This window comes from Paramisgurnus dabryanus, chromosome 4 (assembly GCF_030506205.2).
Source record: "Paramisgurnus dabryanus chromosome 4, PD_genome_1.1, whole genome shotgun sequence".
Classification (NCBI taxonomy): Eukaryota; Metazoa; Chordata; class Actinopteri; order Cypriniformes; family Cobitidae; genus Paramisgurnus; species Paramisgurnus dabryanus.
The window spans coordinates 1631351-1654531 of record NC_133340.1 but is presented as its reverse complement, the minus strand read 5'-3'; the positions used below and the strand labels follow the sequence as shown (position 1 = coordinate 1654531).

The window sequence follows — 23181 nt, the reverse complement described above, 5'->3', positions numbered from 1 at the left end:
GTTTTTATTTTGTTACTATAGATACCTGTGTAATAAAGATACTGAGCGTAACTCCTCCCTCTCGTCTCCCGTCTCGTCTGTCCCGTACCGCCCCGGTTCTCAGTACACACACCGTCTAGCCCCCACCCCCTTCTCCTCCCTGAGCCGAGCTCCGCACGTCGGTCGGGACTACAGACACACACACACAGCCATGGCCGAAAACGCCGGCTTGGAAAACCATCGTATTAAGAGCTTCAAAAACAAGGGGCGAGATGTGGAGGTAGGTGTTTCAGAGACTTTTGACGTTCTGTTTTCATTCAGACGGGTTCGTTCTCTTGTCTAGCCGGTTTTGATCGGTTTGTAGGGTCGGATCGAAGCGGGTGCTTGTGAATCCAGCAGAAGTAAGCATCATGCGGGGCGGGCGCGGCCTACGCGAAGGCCTCCTTAAACAAATTTCCCCTCAATGTTCACCAACTTATCGCCTCTTAAACACTACTCGGAGGTGTTTAAAGGCATTATTTGATAATTTGGGTGAAGAAGGGTTTGATTATTAGCTCGGTTAGGGTTTATTTTCTATTTATTTCACGCTGGGCCAAGAACATGTAGCTATATATCGTGCTAGCCTGTATGCTAACAGGTTAGCAGGCGACATATTCCTCGTCTACCTTTCAGTTTAAACGTATTTCTTTTCAAGTTCATCTTAAATGTTTATGCTTTAAAGATCAACTACATGTAAACAGTGTGACACATAAGGTGTGATGTTGGACATATGTGACAGAGACAGGTGTATTAACACCGGCGTTAGCAAGCTAGTGACCACCAGTCAAATCAAATCTGACCTCTTTATCGCTTGATCAGTTACACCCGTTTAACACAGCATGCAATATCTGAATTTAACTAACCTGTTCACTGATCAGAACACTTTGTAGTGTATGTTTAAGTTGATAAGATGTTATGTGAAAATGTCAGCTGCTTATAACCGTTTAGCTCTGGAATGAAACGTTACCATACATGTATTGTCCACTGGTTGGTTAGTTAACATCTTAACTAGATACACCAAAGTTGAAATAAACCAAATACTCTAAATCTCGAATGAGAATCACCAAATGTCGGTGTGTTGCGTCAATACGACCTAGAAACACTAAGAAAGGAGTAAGAAGATGGATTACATAACCATGCCACAAGGTTGAACATCTGTAACCAAATACAAGCAGAACCATAGCAGTTGTCTATAACGGGGATTCATATGTTATGTTTAACCCAGGCGACTAGCATAATGAGTGTTCATGCCTTTAAAGTGCCTTTCAAATCGCACTGATGCTTATATAGTAGTGCACACCTAAGGTGCTAAAATCACATTTATGATCAACCATTGTTTGCATATCCTGTTGCTGCTAGACATCATTATCATCATTTGCCGTGGTCTCGTCCACGTAGCCCCCAAGGCCTACCCTAAGATTAATGGTGTGAAGTGACTGAGACTGCAGGGTGCTAGTGTGACTCAGCCTTCATACACACATGACACTGGATGCAGGGAGCAAAGCAGTCGTCGTTATGCAGCTATTCCAAGAATTTGCAAAGCCGATTCGGATTTCCCATGTCGCATTCCTAAGAGCAAGGGGCTTGTGCTTGGTGGCTCAGCTGACTTGTGTTGGCTCATTAGCTGGTAGATTTAGTTCTTCTCATGTATTGTAGCTCATACATGGGGAGTGACCCATGTATCAGTGTTTTGCATTGATAACTGTTTATGATCAACCTGAAATTTTCAGAGTTTTCAGAGTTTGCAATGTTAAAATATTTGCATATGCAGATTAGGATTGCAAAGACTTTTTTGATTGGATCACATAAAATACTTCCTGCTGTTTGTGCATGTGCCAGATGTTTTTCGAATAGGGGTGCAAGAAAATATCGATATTTACAGGCCCTGTCCCGTGAGTGGGAAACCTGAGTTTACTTTGCAAATTTTAATCCATCATGAAAAAACTATATTTAGTTGGAAAAGGAATGTAGTTTGCATATTTCAATTTTAGTTTAGCAGTAATAATAATGCAGTGACAGTAATTTATTGATTTGTGACAAGAGTATGCAGCAAACCGGTGACACCTAGTGGTCGTTGTTGGTAAAACCACTAAAAGTGTAACACAAACCTTAATTTTTTATGATCATTTTATGTATAAAATATATAGACTATATTGCATTAGGGATGCACCGATATGGAAATTATGGCCGATAACTATATATATATATATATATATATATATATATATATATATATATATATATATATATATATATATATATATATATATATATATGATAAATATTCATATTAATTTCACAATGAAAAACTCCCAGACCGCGGACATCTTGTCTTTGCACTAGACTAGCATACTCTTCTTAATCCGCAACACGTGTCATCTTCGTGCTATGTCACAGAAAGCACCAATCAAAACTCCACATGGCCAGCAATAAGCAAATGAAGTTGTTCAACAAACCGAAATAATCCACAATTTATCGGCTTTCATTTATCTGCCTAATTTTGCTATCAGACCGATAACCGATAATATTAAAAAATAAGCAGTTATCGGCCGATAACGATATGTCGGCCGATATATCGTGCATCCCTATATTGCATTTTTTTTTTTTTATTACAAATTTTTTTTATACTTAATATTTTCACCTCCAGGCACTGAAAAGCTTGAAAAACTTTAACGTTTCTTTTTTAACAAGACCAAGATTAGGCTTCGAGTTATATCAATTTAAAGGTGTACATCACCTTTTCACCCCCCAATCAAAAAGGATTGTGCCAGTTAAGGAGTTAAACGGTGACAGGAAGTACCAGCATACGGGCGCGCCACAATTTTTTTGCTAATGTTTAAATATGGTGGTGTGCTCTTCATGACAGCTTTCCTAAAATTATATCCATAAAATAGGAAATATTGCAAAATATCGCCTTGCTTTACAGTAAAGGGCTCGTTATAGTTGTGTGTAGGTCCTACGGCGTAGGTTCCGCAACGGTTTTCATTTATACTTTTGCGTCAATGTGCAAACACACGCGCAAACCGCTGGTAGGCAGTATCCACGGGTGTAACCACAGTTGCAGCGCGACCGTCAAAGAAGAAGAAGCTTGGCAAGTTAACCCACAGACGAAGAAGAAACAGCAACTTGTTGTGTATGATTTGAGAAGACCAGCAATGATTGAAGTAAATAAACAGCGCCTTTTGTTGCAATTTGAGTTAAATCACTCCTCAGGTCAGGCTATGCAGAGCTACGCACAGGCTACGGATAACCTACGTAGTAGAACTTATGCACGACTACAAATCGGGCTTTAATGCAACACATTGCATCGCAACCCCCCATATTGCTAGTTTCTTGCCAAAGGTTTTGACTAAAGACACGTGTGAGTGTCTTGTTTTACTTTTAGATATTTGGCATACTTAAGATCCTCAAGTTTGTTCAAGGTGTACATGTTAGTGTTGTGTGTTCTTTGGGATCTAAACCCACAATGTTACGTTGCTGGTGCCATGCTCATCTCACCAGTTGAGATACAGGGACTTTCTGTATTATTAGTAGTCTCTATTTCTTTATGTATGTATGCTTAATGTAGTGATCGGTCTATAAAAAGAGACATCGAACGAGTCAGGCCTGGTGTCTGGTGCTTCTGGATATTTGTGGCTGTTAATTGTGGTCAGCCTATTTATTAGCACGTCGAGGACATAACGGGAATAAGACCATGCTGGCAACAAGACAAGCACATGCACACAAACTGTGTCATTATGTTGGTCTTAAGAGTGCCAAGCTGTCATGTCAGCGGCGAAGCATCGGCCCACTGACTGTTGGAGTTCTTCCTCTGAGCCCCGTTCGCCTGTCTTTCCAGGTTTTATACACATGGCTTGTTTTCATATACATGGCTGCTAATGAATTGTAAAAATTCATGTTATTAAGAAAATGCCTTATTAAGTTTGGAATAGTGATGCCCCAATATATTGTTAATCAATACTTTTCAGCCAATTTTTGATCAAATAAAAAGCATCAATATATCGACTGTGGCATGAAAATATAACACAACAGGTTTTATGCATCAAGGCACTGAATTGTATAATGTCTATTGGATAACCCAAGAACATCCTCTATTTTGCTGCCCTCCATGGCGTTTGGGTTACATAAGGCACTGTGTGCACTTGCTGTAACATGAACTAGGATGCCCAGTCACAAGATCAAATCTGATCCGTCCCACCGTCCCCACCACACGGCTTTTGGAATCTCCATATCACTGGCTGCTAATATTTTTATGGGGCATCTTTCCCCATCTGCTCTTGAGGTTGAGGTTTTCTTTAAAGGGCACATATTATGCCCATTTTTATGATGTAATGTAAGTCTTATGTGTGCCTAGGCATGGGCGGTTACCGGTTTCAAGGTATAGCGAGGTTTTAAACAGCAAAGGTTTCAAAGCCACCAACATTTTCTTTAATACCGTTTGCAAGGTATGAGCTGGGTTTACACAAAATTAATGCAGTCATTAAGTGATGTAATTTACATTAAATATATTACAAAAATATTTTTTGAAAGAAAATTATCATTTAAAGGCTTTATTTTAACCCAGAATAGATGTTGTATGTTGTTTAAAAATAAAATGTATTTTGTCCAGTTATGTGTGTGAAAAACACATTTTAGTGTTGCAATGGCAAAACCCCAATACTGTGAAAACGTGGTATTTTTGCTTAATGTTATCATACCGCCAAAATGTCATACCAGCCCATGCCTATTGTGCCTAGAATGTGTCTGTGAAGTTCAGCTTAAAATACCCCGCAGATAATTTGTTATAGCTTGTCAAAAATGCCCCTATTTTGGTGGGAGCCAATGGCCGTGGGCGGGGCTTCGTTTTTGTGACGTCACATTAACAGATAGATCAAAACTGCATGTCTAATGAGACTACTTTGGCAAAATGAGAATTTGAAACAAAGGAAAGGGTGGGTTGTTTTCATTGTAGTAGTGTTGTGTCCACACATTGCCAACATGCATTTATATCCAACCACTTTGTAAAACTGGCCTCATATTTAACACTTTTCCCGCCATTGACGAGATATCTCGTCAATTAAGAGAAAACGCTTCCCCGCCAATGACGAGATTTTCCATCTTTCCTCAATACCGCTATTATCCACCAGGTGGCGCCCTTCCGCCACTTTTTAAACCCGGAAGTATTGCCCAATGGCAAGCGGCTGCATGTCCGTGTCTGTTTTAAAGATCGCTCTGAATGGGATCTCTATGAAAAGTCCGTCACAAAAATGGAATTATCTCTGCTTTTTGCTCAAAATGTGGTGTTTTTGCAAAAACCTACCCATATTCAAAAGCTGATTGCAAAAGAACCACTAAAGGTAGGATGAAACGTTTTTTTTGTTTGAAAGCAGAGGGTCTGTTCTTTCATTTGGTATATTGTATGTTTATATATTCAAAGAAGAACATTTTCTGGAAGGCATTAAACTTTGGTGAAAATCATGAAAAACGCTGGCGCTGGCTGGCAACTTTTTTTTAAAATGCTGGCGGTGAAAGAGTTAAAGGGGACATATCAAGAAAATGTGACTTTTTTTTATGTTTAAGTGCTATAATTGGGTGCCCAGTGCTTCTATCAACCTAGAAAATTTGATCAAGAACAACCCAGTAACTTGGTTTTGGTTAACCATTCTATCCAAGCATGTGAAAAAAATAGGACATTGAAATTTAGCTCGTCAGAGGGGGATAATGCCGCCCCTTAATCTGCAATCTCAACCACGGCACTGCCATTTAGTGCAGGATCAGCTTGTTTGCATTTAAAGATTTTTGACTATAACAGTTTTACTTAACCTTTGTTTTAATTTGAATTATTGAATTGTTAATTATTACTTTGAATTATTATATTCAGTTTAATTATTTTTGCAATACTGCTATTCCTAGTAAATCTTAATATTTGTTACACTAGATTTCCTATTATATCAGTTGCCCCGCCCACTCCTCGCCCAAAAACTGCACATTTTTGCTCACCCCTGCAAAGTGGAAATTTTAACATGCTATAATAAATTATCTATATGATATTTTGAGCGAAAACTTCACAAACATACTCCGGGGACACTAAAGATTTATTTGACATTAGCTTTGTGCTGAACATGTTCCTGATGTACCATCCAGAGGAGACCTACTAGGATAGCCTGAAATTGGGATAGTCTGAAGGAATCTTGGAATGCAGGAATGAGTGTCAGCTGGGATTGACCATCACCATGGTTGCCAAGATTGGTTGCCTCTTTAGGTTGGAGTAACTAGATTTTGGTTGCCACCCAACCCATTCGTTGTTTAAGCGTGTCACCGTTACATTGTCAGAACAAATCAGAGCTTGTTCTGTGTCTTCCAAAAAAGTTTGAATGATGCCATGTTATAAGTGTTTGTTACTGCTCATACTGAACTATTCTGCTTAACCCTGACCTTGTTTTGCACAAACTGATGCCAAAAAATAATCAAATACCAAATAGCGACCACTTACACCTCCTTTGCCTTATTGTGGCTCTGAGTTGTGCTCTCAAATGTGTTGCACTGTTCATATGAGGAAAGCACTAACCAAACAATTTATTTTTCTCTTGTTTCAGACGATGCGAAGACATCGTAATGAAGTGACGGTAGAACTGAGAAAGGTAAGTGAGTTTACTTAATGTGCAGGCTGTGAATGATTTTATTTGGGAATTGTTCGCTTCATAAAGCCGCAGAGAGCTTCATAACATTCCACTATAAAGCAATATACACGACTCGTCTGAGACAGGAAATGAAACACGCTTGAGGATTCACATCTTAATGTTTTACATTCCTAAAAGACAGTGTGGGGACATGAGGAGAATCATCACTGAGGGTTTAAAAGGTTGAGGATCAATACGCTTGTATTTATTACTGCATTACTGTCTTATTTAAGAGACACAACATAGCAGTGCTGCTATTTAACATAATAGTTAATAATAACATGGATCCAATGCAGAAAGATGGGCCAGATATGTGCAAAGCATAACAGCGTGTAGTAAAAAAATACACGTATGTATTGTTATAGTAAGTTTTACAAGTTACTTAATAAATAGACCAATAAATTATTGCATCTGTTTCATATTCTCACAACAGACAAATATTTTGTTATAAGTACTAAAAGATGTTAAATTTCATAGTCAGTCCAATTCCCATTTATGACCCATTTTGATGATACTCGTATTTCAAAAAGGTTCACGGTCAAATGTTGTCTATGAGATGCAGAGATTGTGTGGGGGGCATCGCTGTAAGAAATAAAGGAGCATCTGTAGCTTAAATATGGCCTCAGTTCCGAGCTCTCTGGAGTCACTCCGTGCATTACTGTAGACTTAAGCAGGTGGTGAAAGATGGCATGCCAGCTTGCATGGTTGCTTTGCTCTCGCCTTAGGATTTAAAGTTATCATTTAAATTTTGAGTAAGATGCACGCACGTACAGAGTCTGTACGCTATGCTGCCTGAGTGCATTGTAAAACAAGGCGTTTTACTCTGAATGTAGTGAAAACATAACCAATTTTGAAAATCCTCAGGGAATGTGATAGAACGTTTAAAGGAATATTCCACTTGCATGAAAAGAAATCTTGATATTTTGCTCACACCATGTCATCAAGATGTTTATGTCTTTCTTTCAGTCGAGAAGAAATGCAGTTTTTTTGGGAAAACATTCCAGGATTTTTCTCAATTGTATATAGTTTATTGCACATAAACAGTTTACAGTTTCAATGCAGTTAACATATGTAAAACACACAATTGCAGACCATTTTAAACAATAAACTGACATAAAAACATGATTTAGTATCATTCCACATACATCATGCATGAACTTTTGATTATAATACGTAAGGTCACACTGGCATGTCACACTGCTACTGCAAAACAAGAAGTTGTGGTTTAAGAATACACGTTTTTATTGGCGAAAATGATGATCGTTTTGCTAGATAAAACTCTTATGCTTCCGTTGGGATCGTATAGATGGAAATCTGTCATGTGACCTTTTACGTCATGCCGCCATCTTGAGGACCTACCGAGTACCACCGAACCACTGACAAGCATTGGCTAGCTTGCTACGATTTACGGATTTCTTATCTTTTATTGTCTATGATTCTTACGGATACAGTAAAGGGCTACGAAAGACAACATGTCGCATCTCGACTGTCATGAAAATAAACGCTACTGTAAAAAAATATATCTTGGTTAGGGTGTGATGCCTACCCGATCCCTGATGCGTTCTTCCAGCCGCTGTCCGCTGCTACCGAACTACCACTATTTTACAACATAAGAAGGCAGGACACAACATGAAACTTTGCTTAAAGTATCACCTGGATCTCTACACATGAACGCGAGCATTGAGAATATTGTTTGTGTACACGGAGTTTACTAAAAATAAAGGTTTTGACTTTGGCTAATGATGTCCGCTTGTCATCTCTGCCAGACGTAAATAATCGATTTCCAAATGCGAATGAATTAATCTTATATGAGGCTCCTTTTTCAACTAGAAGGTCAATATTGTTTTTCACTTGCGAAAAAAACTACGAATTTTCGTGCATTTATATAGAACTATTGAAAAGATTGAAAAGATGTATCGGCAGATAAAAAGAAATCCAAATATCGGCCGATATATCGGCCTATCACTATGATGAATTCAGACATGCTACTCCCCTCGTCTACTGCTTTTTGCCTACTATATAGTATGGAAGTAGGCGGTTGTTAGGCACAGTCTTTGAAAATAAACAGACAGAAGGTAAAAATGTTTGGTCTACATGAGTAGAGAACTTCAAAAGCCATAAAAATAATTGCTATGGCCTGTTATTGAAGCCTTCTTGTGAGTTGGTCTCCTCTCACCTGGTGAGCCGTTACTGTTGGAGATCTGATTTGCACTCGCAGTATTTAGGTCACACCATTAATGGTCACGGAGCTGCTGGCTGGCTGCACCCCAGCAAGTGGGTTTATCATCAGGGGCTTCCCTCATCGTGAATCATTCCCTTCTTTCTTTCCTACTTGCTATAAACATCGTCTTGAACTATTTGCTGGCTATTTTATGGGTCTCAAATCTATAAAACGCTACAAATCCCTTCTTGATAAAGCGCCATGTCATCACCAGAAGCAAAGCCACTACAAAGTCTCTGACAATCAGGACAAATGGATGGCAGCATGCTTTGTTTCACAGTGTGAGTGAGTGGGCAGAAATCTGCTTCTGTTGTTTAATCTGTTGGTCCAGATTTGATTTGGAGTAAGAGTTTAGTACTGCAGCACTGATGTTGTTTATTCGTTCAGTGCTGGATTGGGTGACACAATCCAGTCCATATTAGGCTGTTACAATATCAGACCAATAAAATCAGACTGTTGCTGTGTTTGTGAGACATTCCACTTGCATTCCTGTATGTGCTAACATTTGGGGCGCGTATTGCTTACCCTCAGTTCAAAATCTTTCTTATTTATGTATGCGGTCTTACAAGTTTTTTCCTGTTTTGGTGTTGGGAGATTATGTGAGTTTTTATATCGATAAACATCAGCATATGTATTGTTTTTAAATGGCTGGGTCATGGGAAATCAGTTTCCTTTGATCTGTTGAAATAAGGGTTCAGCATACTGTTAAAAACATGAATTGAAATGCAATAAGATACCGATTACAATGCTTGAAATGCGCTACCTCTAAAGCCAGAGGGCGCTCTTGTGCAGAAACTCGATATGCGCCGCCGAAGTAGTACCATTACTATAAATTATAAATGCATATTTATATTGTGGTTCTTCAAACCTTTTCAGGTATTAATATGATAATAAAGAATATTTATAATGATTATGTTTGACTAGTGTTGCTTTTTCAAATGCATGTTATAAATGACTCAAACTAACAGTGATTTTAGACTGAATTACTATTGATCAAAGAGTTGAAGTACATAAAAAATCGCCTTTGCGATTTAGAATCAATATCATCCAGGCATTTAAGTGTGTGTCGCGCTGTATTGTCCCAGCCCTAATTTCCATATTTCTTTTAAATGATAGATCTGTGAAATCCATATTAGCGCGATTCCACAATATCTCATTGCTTTGTCAATCCATACAGAACAAAAGAGATGAACATCTCCTTAAGAAACGGAACGTTCCACAGGAAGAAAGTCTGGAAGACTCGGACGTGGACTCGGACTTCAAAGGGGTAAGATGCTTTTTTAGATTAATTGTTTTTTTATGTATCCTTTTCTTGCGTTTTCTCAATTGTTTTCTTTCTGTTTTCTTTTTAGCAAAATGTAACGCTAGATGCCATCTTACAGGTAAGCTGTTAACGTGTATAAACATGTGTTTATGCTTTTAATGTGTGTTTATGTTGGACGCTTGTATCCAGAGAGGATTAATCTCTGATAAATAAAATGTAATACTCTAAATCTCTACTTTTATTGTCTATAGAACGCAACAAGTGACAATGCCGTGGTGCAGCTCAGTGCCGTGCAAGCAGCCAGGTAAAGTGTTTACGATACATTCCTGTAATGGTGTAATATGCACGTGTTGCTCATGATTGTAGTTAAAATATTCTCTTATGTAAAATAATTTTCCGCACTTCCGGCGACCCGAGTTCAATCCAGGATCGAGGTCCTTTGCCAATCCCATACCCCTCTCTCCACCCTCTACTTTCCTGTCGTCTCACAAACTACTGTGTATCAATAAAGGCAAAAATGGCCCAAAAAAAAAAAATAATAATAATAAAAAAAAAAAAATTCAATTTCATCTTAACATGCTGGTCAATGTAATAGCAAAATCAAAAGGAAAGATTGATCAAGCGGGTTGGGGGCTTGGATTGTCGAACATGTATGTGGGGGGTAATAACTTTTGGTTATTATGAAAAGAAAACAGCACAATTATTTAATATTTTACTGCTGCAAACTAAGTGCTCTTCCACCATACAATATAGTTGCCATTTTTTATCTGCTTTTTAAGTATTTTGTTCCACTATACTTACTCGTATAACTACTCATGTAACAGTCTTTAAATAGGGAAAACATGGAAGTGTTTGGCTTTTAAATCCATCCATGTTTGGATCCTAAGGAATGAATGGGGCTAGGCTAAATGCTAACACATTCACAACGCACTGTACAAAAATTAAGTGCACGCATTGAAAAAAGATAGGTATGTATTAATTTGTTTCAGCTTAGGTAAGAACATAGTAAAATTGTGCTGTTTTCCTTTAACAATACCATTGAAAAATTGCGAATAAAGCTTAATAAGGTTACCATAGGTTCTATTCCAATCATGCTCTCAAAAGTGTTTGTTTTACGACGTAGTTGTCAACAATCTATTGCGAATATTCAGTACTTCCTCCATTCATGATGATTCTGTAATTCCTAAATGTTTTATTTTTATTATTGAATAGTGTTTCATTTAGAAATGTCACATTTTGGAGGTACAGTGGGTTGCGAAGTCTCTTATTGGCTGTATCATTTTATATAGAACTGAAATTACATTAGACTTTGTATCAGAATCAAATCTGAAAAGCAGAACAAATAAAAATGTTATAAAGTTCAATCACGCTCGTCTTGCTCCATTTATTTTGAGATTAGCAGCTGTTATTTTACGGTTGTGTTTGAATTGCTGGAATGACGGATTGTTGTTCTTTCTTACAGAAAACTGCTCTCGAGTGATAGAAATCCCCCCATAGATGACTTGATAAAATGTGGAATCCTTCCGATCTTAGTCAAATGCCTGGAGAGGGATGACAAGTGAGTGCTTGGATACTACAATGAGCGAGAAAGAGTCAAGTGCTAATAGCTTTGTTAAATGAAGCGTACTCAATTATGTTTAAATATGAGTTTGGGTGTATGAGCGCACATCAGCGCTAATAAAGTCGTCTTTATGGAAGTGAATCAAGGAGAAGAGATGAGCAGACTTCCTTTTGACACATATGTATTTCCAGCTGTTTAGAGCTGATGGCACGCGCCTGTCAAGAAGCCGACAAAGCAATTGATCTGTCCTGTCAGCTAGGAACTGTTTAGACTGCAATAGGCACAGTAGTGATTTAGAATGGGTCCATCTGTGCTTCCAGACCACCCAAGTATTGTAAATAAAGGCTAAAGGGCCATTCACACTATGGATTATAACTATAAACATATAGTTTAAAAAAAGCTTTCTATATTAAAGAGATTAGTGAAGTTCACAACACAACTATAACAATAAATTGTTGAAGGCTGTGATGAACAATAAACCACTGACAGCTTTTTTGCGGTGTGTAACATCTTTATTAGGATTGGTACCTAAAACGGATGGAAATCCTCTCTTGCAATCTCTGATAGAAGCAACTGTTATTTACAAATGACTAAATTACCCATGAAAAGGTGTGGGCACCCTGTGTGTGACAAGTCATTTATTCAACCACAAGTCTTTATTTTGGTCATGTTTTGCTTGAAATGAGCCTAGAACCATTACTATAATCAATATGCAATTGTATAAAGGGTTTTGTTTATGGGACACGTAGCTGAACCCTGTTAAGAGTTAAGAATGGGCATAAGTGTTGTTTACTGATCTCGCATGTGTCTCTCTTTCTTTGTCAGTCCATCATTGCAGTTTGAAGCTGCCTGGGCTCTGACCAACATTGCGTCAGGGACGTCTGCGCAGACGCAAGCGGTTGTCAAATCCAGTAAGTTTAGTGAACTCCTGTATGGGATATGTTGTTTCAGATTTGAGCCGTTGTGTGTTGAATTAAACATTCTGTGTTGTGTTCTCTTTAACGGCGTAGATGCTGTCCCCTTGTTTTTGAGACTTCTTCACTCTCCTCATCAGAATGTGTGCGAGCAGGCCGTGTGGGCACTGGGCAACATCATCGGTGAGTAACTGTAACGTTTACTGTTACAGCTTCTTAATATCCTGTGTGGCATTGTCGAGTTAAGCTTTTTGATAGCTGAAACTTTAACTTCATGTTTTATGAACCTTGTGCAGGTGATGGGCCCCAGTGTCGAGATTACGTCATCTCTCTTGGCGTGGTCAAACCCCTCTTGTCATTTATTAATCCCTCTATCCCCATAACCTTCCTGAGAAACGTTACCTGGGTCATTGTCAACCTGTGCCGAAACAAGGACCCACCTCCACCTATGGAAACTGTACAAGAGGTAAGGAGCGCATGTGATGTGATGAGGTAAAAATTGGTTGCTTTCTGGAAAAAATCTTATCTTTAGAACCCAATGCGTTATAATATTGAGAGATTCAAATAACACGTAGAAAATGTTTTAGGGGTTTATAAAGCTTGTATTATACACTCACCTAAAGGATTATTAGGAACACCTGTTCAATTTCTCATTAATTCAATTATCTAATCAACCAGTCAGTCACATGGCCGTTGCTTCAATGCATTTAGGGATGTGGTCCTGGTCAAGACAATCTCCTGAACTCCAAACTGAATGTCAGAATGGGAAATCTGCTCAGTTACTGGGATTTTCACGCACAACCATTTCTAGGGTTTACAAAGAATGGTGTGAAAAGGGAAAAACATCCAGTATGCGGCAGTCCTGTGGACTAAAATGCCTTTTTGATGCTAGAGGTCAGAGGAGAATGAACCGACTGATTTAAGCTGATAGAAGAGCAACTTTGACTGAAATAACCACTCGTTACAACCAAGGTATGCAGCAAAGCATTTGTGAAGCCACAACACGCACAACCTTGAGGCAGATGGGCTACAACAGCAGAAGACCCCACTGGGTACCACTCATATCCACTACAAATAGGTTAAAGAGCCTACAATTTGCACAAGCTCACCAAAATTGGACAGTTGAAGACTGGAAAAATTTTGCGTGGTCTGACGAGTCACGATTTCTGTTGAGACATTCAGATGGTAGAGTCAGAAAATTGGCGTAAACAGAATGAGAACATGGATCCATCATGCCTTGTTACCACTGTGCATGCTGATGGTGATGTTGTGGGGGATGTTTTCTTGGCACTTTAGGCCCCTTAGTGCCAATTGTTCATTGTTTAAATGCCACGGCCTACCTGAGCTTTGTTTCTGACCATGTCCATCTTTTTATAACCACCATCTACCCATCCTCTGATGGCTACTTCTAGCAGGATAATGCACCATGTCACAAAGCTCAAATCATTTCAAATTGGTTTCTTGAACATGACAATGAGTTCACTGTACTAAAATGGCCCCCACAGTCATCAGATCTCAACCCAATAGAGCATCTTTGGGATGTGGTGGAACGGGAGCTTCGTGCCCTGGATGTGCATCCCACAAATCTCCATCAACTGCAAGATGCTATCCTATCAATATGGGCCAACATTTCTAAAGAATGCTTTCAGTTCCTCGTTGAATCAATGCCATGTAGAATTAAGGCAGTTCTAAAGCCGAAAGGGGGTCAAACACAATATTAGCATGGTGTTCCTAATAATCCTTTAGGTGAGTGTATAACACTGTTTATGTGCCAAATCATGGTCCAGACAACTGCAGAGGGACATGAAAATGATTGATTGATATTGTATAAACATTTTTTTAAACCTCACATAGCATAATATATCCATACAAACACAAATTCAGAGAAAATATATCGCCTTTTGGTTTATCTTACCTCACTTAAAAGCTGAAGTAGCTTTAAACCATTTTTCAGTCTTTGAGCTGCTGATATTGTGCCGTGTAATCTCCATGCCAGTATTTTTTTTCCTTTGCTTGTTTTTGTCTCTGTTCTTGGCTGTGATTTGGAGGTTTAGCTTTGAGCTGAGAGGAACATATTGCACCTCCTGCTGATAAGAAATTTATTAGATGGCATGTGTGCAAACCACTTTTCATCGATGACAGGTTTAATGAATATTCTGTTGTTTTACAGCAAATTTGGTGTTGACAGTGGTGTAGGTTTGTTTTCTTGCAATCTGCTCATTTAACTTATCAACATATTTTTTCTATCTCTCACAGATTCTTCCTGCCCTTTGTGTACTCATATATCATACAGATATAAATGTAAGTACACTGCATACTACATTTAAAGGGGACATACAATGAAAATCAGATTTTTTCCATCCATTCAAGTGCTATAATTGCATCCCCAGTGCTTCTATATTAACCTAGAAGACGTGAAAAGATCAACCCAGTAACTTAGTTTGGGAAAGCATGTGAAAAATGTGTCATTTAAATTTAACTCCTCCTGTGATGTCAGAAGGGGATAATACTGCCCCTTAATCTGCACTATCCAACCACAACACTGCCATTTAGTGCAGATATAAGCTCATTTGCACTTAAAGGGACACGCTCACGCCTACAAAGTGGCAAATGTAACATTCTATACAACATTTTTACGTTAGATGCCGCTAAAGTTTACACACAGCACTTTTAATTTCCATTATATTTCATTTTTTGTTCTCTCTTTTTTCGCTCTAGATTCTGGTAGACACAGTGTGGGCTTTGTCATATTTGACAGACGGAGGTAATGAGCAGATTCAGATGGTTATAGACTCAGGTGTCGTCCCCTTCCTTGTCCCACTGCTCAGCCACCAAGAGGTCAAAGTTCAGGTAAATGTAAAGCAAATATAAATGGTTGTTAATTTGTAACAAGTAAAAGTCAAACACTTTGGTATGCTGTGTATATAAGATGCGTGAATAGATGTAGCAACAACAATGAGAATTCAATACATTTGCATGTAGATTACATTTATACCTATTTGTTTAAAGTATTAGTCCATTCTCTTAAAAGTAAATCCAGATAATTTACTCACCACCATGTCATCCAAAATGTTGATGTCTTTCTATGTTCAGTTGAGAAGAAATTATGTTTTTTGAGGAAAACATTCCAGGATTTTTCTCATTTTAATGGACTTTAATGGTCCCCAACACTTAACTCAACACTTAACGTTTTTTGAAACGGCGTTTAAAAATGAGTCTCTAAATGATCCCAAACGACGCATAAGGGTCTTATCTAGCGAAACGATTGTCATTTTTGACAAAAAATTATAAAAAATTTTTTAAAGCACAACTTCTCGTCTATCTCGGTCCTGTGATGCGCCAGCGCGACCTCATTATGTCATTACGTCAAGAGGTCACGGATGACGAATGCGAAACTCCGCCCCAGTGTTTACAAGTGTGTTGAAAGAGGACCGTTCCGACGTTGTTGTATGTCGAATGATACTAATTAATGTCTTTGTGTCAGTTTATTGTTTAAAATGGTTCGCAAATGTGCATTTCATATATGTAACACATGACCTCTCTACGTCACTATGCAATTACTTGGGGTCGCGCTGGCGCTTCACAGGATCGGAGATAGATGAGAAGTTGTGATTTAAAAGTGCATATTTTAAATTTTCTTGTCAAAATGACAATCGTTTCGCTAGATAAGATCCTCATGGCTCGTTTGGGATCGTTTAGAGTCCCTTGAAACTCAGTTTAAACAAATTTTTAAGTGTTTAGTGTTGGGGTCCATTAAAGTCCATTCAATTGAGAAAAATCCTGGAATGTTTTCCTCAAAAAACATAATTTCTTTTCGACTGAACAAAGAAAGACATCAACATTTTGGATGACATGGTGGTGAGTAAATTATCTGGATTTTTTTTAACCAAATAGTTTGCGATAACATGTGCATATCATCCACCCAGACTGCAGCACTGAGAGCGGTGGGCAACATTGTCACGGGGACGGATGAGCAGACTCAGGTGGTGCTCAACTGTGATGTCCTCTCTCACTTTCCCAACCTGCTCACACACCCCAAAGAGAAGATCAATAAGGTAAGAGAAATATACATGTCCCATTTTGTATTTGTGTAAATACAGGACGGTGAAGGTCAAACATTTATTTGGGTTTACAATAAGGTTGTATTTGGTAACATTAGTTAATGTATTAGCTAACGTACTGGTATTAACAAAAGGATCATGTTTAGGCTACATCTGTAACATGTTTGTTTTTCCCTGTAGGAGGCAGTGTGGTTCCTGTCCAATATAACAGCGGGTAACCAACAGCAGGTGCAGGCAGTAATAGATGCTGGACTCATACCCATGATCATACACCAGCTCGCCAAGGTGAGAAACTGTGCCTTGAATATGCATGCACATCAAATAAAAATGGTTGAAATTACATAATGATTTTAAATTTGAATTATTATAACTATGTATTATTAGCTGTGCTCTTCTACGTAAAAATATCACAGATTTAGATTGAATGGGGGACCTGAGTCATACCTATAAACCAGAATGTCTGATAAGTCTTGCTTTTTCAAACAGGGTGATTTTGGAACACAGAAGGAGGCTGCATGGGCCATCAGTAATTTGACAATAAGTGGAAGAAAGGAACAGGTATGTACTGTTATAGATGATTGGCCTATTCCGAGTCACTCCCTGCTTTTCATTGCTTACCTCTTTGTTGTGATTGAAAGGTGGAGTACTTGGTGCAACAAAACGTGATCCCTCCTTTCTGCAACCTGCTGTCAGTGAAAGACTCTCAGGTGGTCCAGGTGGTTCTTGATGGACTGAAAAACATCCTCATCATGGCTGGGGAGGAAGCTAGCACAATTGCGGAGATCATTGAAGAGTGTGGAGGTAATGTACCTTGAACTTTACTAGAGAGAAGTTAGTTGTCATAAATGTCTTATTGCTTGGTTCTGGTCTGGTTCTTGAGAAATCAGACACAGATTTTGCGTAGATGAAAATAAAAATAAACACACTTTTGGTAGAATACAGAACAACGATAGAATTATTACAATAATGTTGCTTTTGTGTTTCAGGATTGGAAAAAATCGAGAACCTACAGCAGCATGAAAATGAGGACATCTATAAACTTGCATTTGAAATCATCGATCAATACTTTTCTGGAGATGATGTAAGTTTAGAGCAAAAAAAATTTTATACCATATTTTCCGGACTATAAGTCACACTTTTTCATAGTTTGGTCCTGCGACTTATATGTCAAAATTAATTTTTATGAACCAAGAGAAACCATTACCGTCTACAGCCATGAGAGTCTGCTCTATGCTTCTCCTTATTTTGGCTTGTCGTGTTAATTTAGCCTCCCAGGTATGTTCGATATGCTATTGCGTTTGGTGAATAAATGGTATTGTTACGTTAACATATACGGACACCTATTCAGCCTACTGTTGTGTGTGCCATTGTTTAGTTTGAGCTGCAACGACTAATCGATAAAATCGATTATGACATTCGTTGTGACGTCACATGCTCTCGCACCACCGTCGGCCAACATGCACACACACCAGGTGCTGTTTCTGCTCAAAGTCACGTTTTATTCATGCTATGCAACCTGTGCGCTCAAAGTCAGGTGCTGTTTCTTAATAAAGCGCAAGCTTACTTTTACTTCATACAACGCGAGCTGCACGTTTGTTCAGGCCTTTATTCAGGTCTTCTGATCAGCCGACCAGCTTGGTTAAAAGCACGGAAGCAAAAACGCAAACGAACGCTGGTTAATAAAGGTTTAATTTCCTTTAATATAAGTGGGTTTTTATTTGTTTAATTGTTGTTGAGTTTTCGGAAAAATAATTATTAACCACAAGCATCTGTTTTAAAGTAAGGGGGAAATCCAGGTTTTTATTACCTTAACAACGCATGTTTATCACCACTTTCATATCATAATGGCTTATTTATTTTGTTAATAACAAATAATCTTAATATTCATCAAGGTCTAAAGCTGAAGATTAAAATTAGTTTATTAATCTGTCGCAAAATTCTCAGCACATCACTAAAGACTTAATTCATTTTGTTAAAGGTGCTCTAAGCGAATTGACACGTTTTAGACCATAAAACATTTTTTGTTACATACAGCAAACATCTCCTCACTATCTGCTTGCTGCCTGTCCGCTGATCAAACTGTAAAAAACCGCGATCTCTGTAGACAGCCCAAGCTTCACAAACGGCAATAACAACACAGTGGCCAAACCTACAAACAGAAACCATAACAAAGTGTTCCAGCCAATAAACGACAAGAAGGAATTGGGGGTGGGGGTTGGGCGCGTTCATGAAAGCATGGAAGAAAGGGGGAGGAGTTAGCTACGCTCCGTCTGTTTGAAAACAATTCAAACGTCAACCAAAAACTAACGTCTCGCAGATTCGCTTAGAACGCCTTTAATTGATATTTTGACATTTAAAGAGGTTTTACTATATAAAAGCTGCACAAACTTTTTTTTATTTAAAGCTCTAGTATCTAAATCAAAAATATTATATTAGTAAAACTAGTAGTGTGTGGCTTTTGCACTTTTAAAAGTACACTTCTACACGTAAATATACCCAAATTTAGTGCCTTATTTACCTATAATATGTGAAAACATCTAATTAAGTAAATATTTATATTTTAAACGATTAGTCGATTAATCGAAAAAAAATAATCGCCCGATTAATTGATTAAAAAATAATCGTTAGTTGGAACCCTAGTTTATTTGAATAACTTGCCTATTCAGATTAAATGTCTGTTCTTGGGCTTGGATTTTGTGAAATAATTTTCTAAATAAACGCAATGTATAGTCTTATATATGTTTTTCCCTCTTCAAAAAGCATTTTTGACTGATGCAACTTATACTTCGGAGCAACTTATAGTCCGGAAAATACGGTAGTTCTTTCCACACGAATGTGTCTTATGTTTAGATTTTTTCTTTACAAGTCGACAGGTTCTCTTGTTAATATATTGTGTGGCTCTTCTTATAGATTGATGAGGACCCCAGCCTGATTCCTGAGCCCAACCAGGGAGGTACATTTAACTTCGATCCAGCCTCCAACCTTCAAACCAAGGAGTTCAAGTTCTAGGAACGTTGAGCTTAAGAATATGGTGGGTTTCCCAGCTGCTCCTCGATCCCTGTTACCTACTGACCCATCATCTACCAACCACTCACTAACCAGAAAATCCAACCAATCACCATGCTCGGAAACTACACTCTCAAAGAAGATAAATAGCACTGAAGGATCCCGTCGCAAACGCCACTCAAAAGTGAATGGATCTCAGCAACTTCGAAACATGGAAGAGAAGAACAAGACTTGTTCATTATACTGCAGTTGCCAAAAACTAAAAAAAAAGAAAAAAAATTGCTCTTTCTTTCACTCACTCACACACCCACATAGGTGAGCATGAAAATAATAGGAACTTATGTTGTCGTACCAGCCATCATATCAGCCAAGGAAGATGAAAGAAAGAGATAATCTTACAATTTAAAGGGCAGGGATTTTTGTTTGCTTTCCAGGAAATTCCTTGTGTTTCTGGTGTGATCGTAGAGTTTCCCAACTCGATGTCCAGCCTTTACTGTGTTAAGCCATTTTGAACCCCCTCCCCTATTCATCTGAAGTCTATGAATTAGCCCATAGTGGGTTATTCCATGGAATATTATTCTAATGGGGGAAGGGGACGTATCAACGTATGTGGTGTGCTTACAGGACTTCAATTACAGCCACCGATTCTTGCTTTTGCTTCTCATTAAATCCTCAAAGTGGATTACTATTTACAAACCACTGAAGATATTGAAGAAATCAAATCACAAACTCTAGAGAAAATTCATCAGAGACCGTCAAGCACCTTTGTTTACTTTAAAGTTCTGCAGCAAAAGTGTAGTTGGACATTCGTCGTGCCGATCTTTTGGGTTTGCGATTATCGGACATTTTAAATGAGGAACCTATGTGATCAGTGGAAGATTTCGTCAATTTGGCCAGGACTTTTAAAGGGCCGCCCCAACCTTTGGAAGTTCACGGAGATAATCTAACGGGTCTTTCTACTCGAGAAGGGTGCTCTGGCAGCGCTCCGTATTTTGGATTCATCATCTCTGCTTCCTGTCTGTAATCATAGTAATAAGTTCATCGGGTTAACCCCAACTGGTAAACGGTTGGAAAATAATTTCACTAAATCAGTACATTTCAGCACTCGGTAGTCAAAATGAGAAACTCTGCAACAGTGATTGGATTGTGAAATCTTTTTTGTTTTGTTTTGATCGGTGGAGCTTCCGCTTTTGCAGTTTTTCGCACACTTTTTTGGGTTTTTCCCGTTTTATTGCTTAATGTATGTGGAGAGCGATGTTCGCTTAATTTTGACAATACAAGCAATGGGAAAAGGAGAACCACGACAATGCGGTTCCTTTTTTGTTTTGTTGGATTTTAATCTTTTCATTTGCTACAAAACTTAATTGTACCAACTAAAAAAAGTGTATTTCTTGTGTAGGTATATAATGAAAAGCTACCACACTTAGGTCCACTAGACGTTGTTGGGACGCTACAGAACAATAATAACATTGTGATTATCGATTTACAGCCAATAGGGGTAATTTTCATTTCGTTTTGTTTTAACCTTTGCTTTGTAATGGCATGCGATTGCCATTATTTGGAAAATGGGCTTTCTTACTGTTGTGACTGGACTTTTTTTTTGGTTCCTTTTTTCCTGTGCATTAACTTGTAAAGGGATGTATGGGAAAAATTGCATTTGGACTAAAGTAGTTGTGTTTGGGCCGCAGACTGCTGAAAAGACAGTAAGGAAGCTTATGGCAGCCCTGATGAATTAGCCGTTTATTGTTGAACAAAAAGAGAAAAAACTGGTTTGAACTTCATAAACTTATCTAGATGACTAGAAAACGAGCCACTTTAAAGAAGTTTCGTCTTGTATCGGAAATGGATACAAGCTTATTGCTTGTTGCAAGATTTTTACTTGCTAAAGAAACAATTAATCTAAAAAAAAAACTGCGAAGGATCGCATTTTTGGCCTCTGATTGTTTGTAAGTTTTTATAAATTTTAGAACTGAATTTTTCTTTAAGGTGGCTCATCAGTATTTTTTTCAACTCTTGTGCATATTAAAGATAAAGAATGAGTTGAAATTCATTGTGCCTTTTGTTTTTCATTTCAAAGCAACTAAAAGAAAGGTTCGTAATACCTACCACGTTGCATTGGAGCTGCTTATAATATGGGGTCTCTTGGGTCTGCCTAACTCTGGACACTTTACGATGAGACCTTCTGCAGTAGATTATAATTCTCATCTAGTCTGCTGGCTGACTTGTTATTGATCCCTTAACTTTCATTCTGCTTCCTTCACATTCTTATCATATGGATCACAATTCTCAACTTATACAATCTCTCTCCTCACCTTTCTATGGCAACACATGTTTCACTCATCACTCCCTCAGGACGTGCTTTCTGTATCGATGAACCTAACCAAAATAAACTTACTGTTAGCCATCCTTTTATTGCTCTTTTATGATTGACCTAATACTTTTGTCTCTGTTCTATCCTTTCCTTCTCTTCCTCGTTGTTGCCATCTAACTAGTCTCTTTCTATTCTTAAATTCCTGTCTCTCTGTGTGTTTTATTGTGCTGTCTTTTAGAGAGAGGAACAGGTGCCTAAATTAACTTAAAACGTATTCATACATTAGGTGATAATGGTCATCATGTCAGTTTACACTGGCGATGTTCATATACATATTTTTTTCAAATTTGCTTGTTTTGCCAGCCTCTTAAAGGCCACATTATGCCCATTATTACAAGGTTTGCCTATAGTGTCTTAAGTTTCAGCCCAAAATACCCCACAGATCATTTGTTATAACATGTCCAAAATGTTACTGCGCTCACTCCCTTATCAACACACAGTAAGCGCTTTTGGTTAAAATAGATCTGATTCCTGTCAATACATTCTTGGACAATAGTATATTTGGCCTCATTAGTGCTACAATATGCTAAAAAACACATTAAGAAAAGCTTTTGTGTAAAATTAACCAGTTAGTCAATGGTTATGGGTGGGGATTTATCAGTGTGATGTCACATTAACGAGAATCAAAACAGGATATCTAATGGGACTGCTTTGGTTTAATGGGGATAAATAAAGGAGAACGTTTTATTTTCATTGTAGGGTTGTTTTGTTCACACTCTGCCAACACACATTTATGGCTAAACACCTTGTAATTGGATATTGCATAGTATGTGCCCTTTAATGGAATAGTTGGTGCTAGATAAATTCTCCAGTAATTTACTCATTTTCATGACATCCCAGGATATGCTTTTTTGCTTTTTTTGCAAAATATGTTAAAAATATTAACTATTTTCTCACAATCCTATCATTTCGCTTCAGAAAACATTTAACCAGAGTAATTTGGATTACTTTTATAATGGATGTACAGTGGGGAAAAGAAGTATTTGACACCTCAGCATTTTTATCAGTAAGGGCCAGGGGATTTTGGGCTATTGACACAAAATTTTCACCAGATGTAGCCATCAAGACAAATATTGAATTCATACACAGAAATTAGAACATTTAAG

General features: G+C 38.1%; 1 protein-coding gene across 2 annotated transcripts; it reads left to right on the top strand.

The window, feature by feature from the left end:
* The first annotated feature begins 121 nt into the window (after window positions 1–121).
* LOC135785849 (importin subunit alpha-4) lies at window positions 122–22110 on the top strand. 2 transcript variants are annotated; one of them, XM_065295428.1, is made up of 17 exons: window positions 122–259; window positions 6594–6638; window positions 10076–10165; window positions 10251–10280; window positions 10414–10466; window positions 11625–11720; window positions 12549–12634; window positions 12734–12820; window positions 12934–13103; window positions 14894–14938; window positions 15356–15487; window positions 16564–16692; window positions 16879–16983; window positions 17185–17256; window positions 17337–17499; window positions 17685–17779; window positions 19609–22110. In XM_065295428.1, exons 1-17 carry the CDS (start codon window positions 191–193, stop codon window positions 19705–19707), a joined length of 1566 nt encoding a protein of 521 aa, XP_065151500.1. In that variant the 5' UTR covers window positions 122–190; the 3' UTR covers window positions 19708–22110. The 2 variants fall into 2 exon arrangements, with proteins under 2 accessions (XP_065151500.1, XP_073670297.1); XM_073814196.1 differs by having other exon boundaries at window positions 12549–12635; window positions 12729–12820.
* Window positions 22111–23181: the final 1071 nt, after the last annotated feature.

What these genes read in the sequence shown, in the direction of transcription:
- LOC135785849 (XM_073814196.1), top strand. Translation starts at nt 191, where the DNA reads ATGGCCGAAAACGCCGGCTTGGAAAACCATCGTATTAAGAGCTTCAAA. An exon ending in AGTGCCGTGCAAGCAGCCAG is followed by an intron (nt 10,467 to 11,624) that starts GTAAAGTGTTTA and finishes TCTTTCTTACAG; the next exon opens with AAAACTGCTCTCGAGTGATA. An exon ending in TAAGTGGAAGAAAGGAACAG is followed by an intron (nt 17,257 to 17,336) that starts GTATGTACTGTT and finishes TGTGATTGAAAG; the next exon opens with GTGGAGTACTTGGTGCAACA.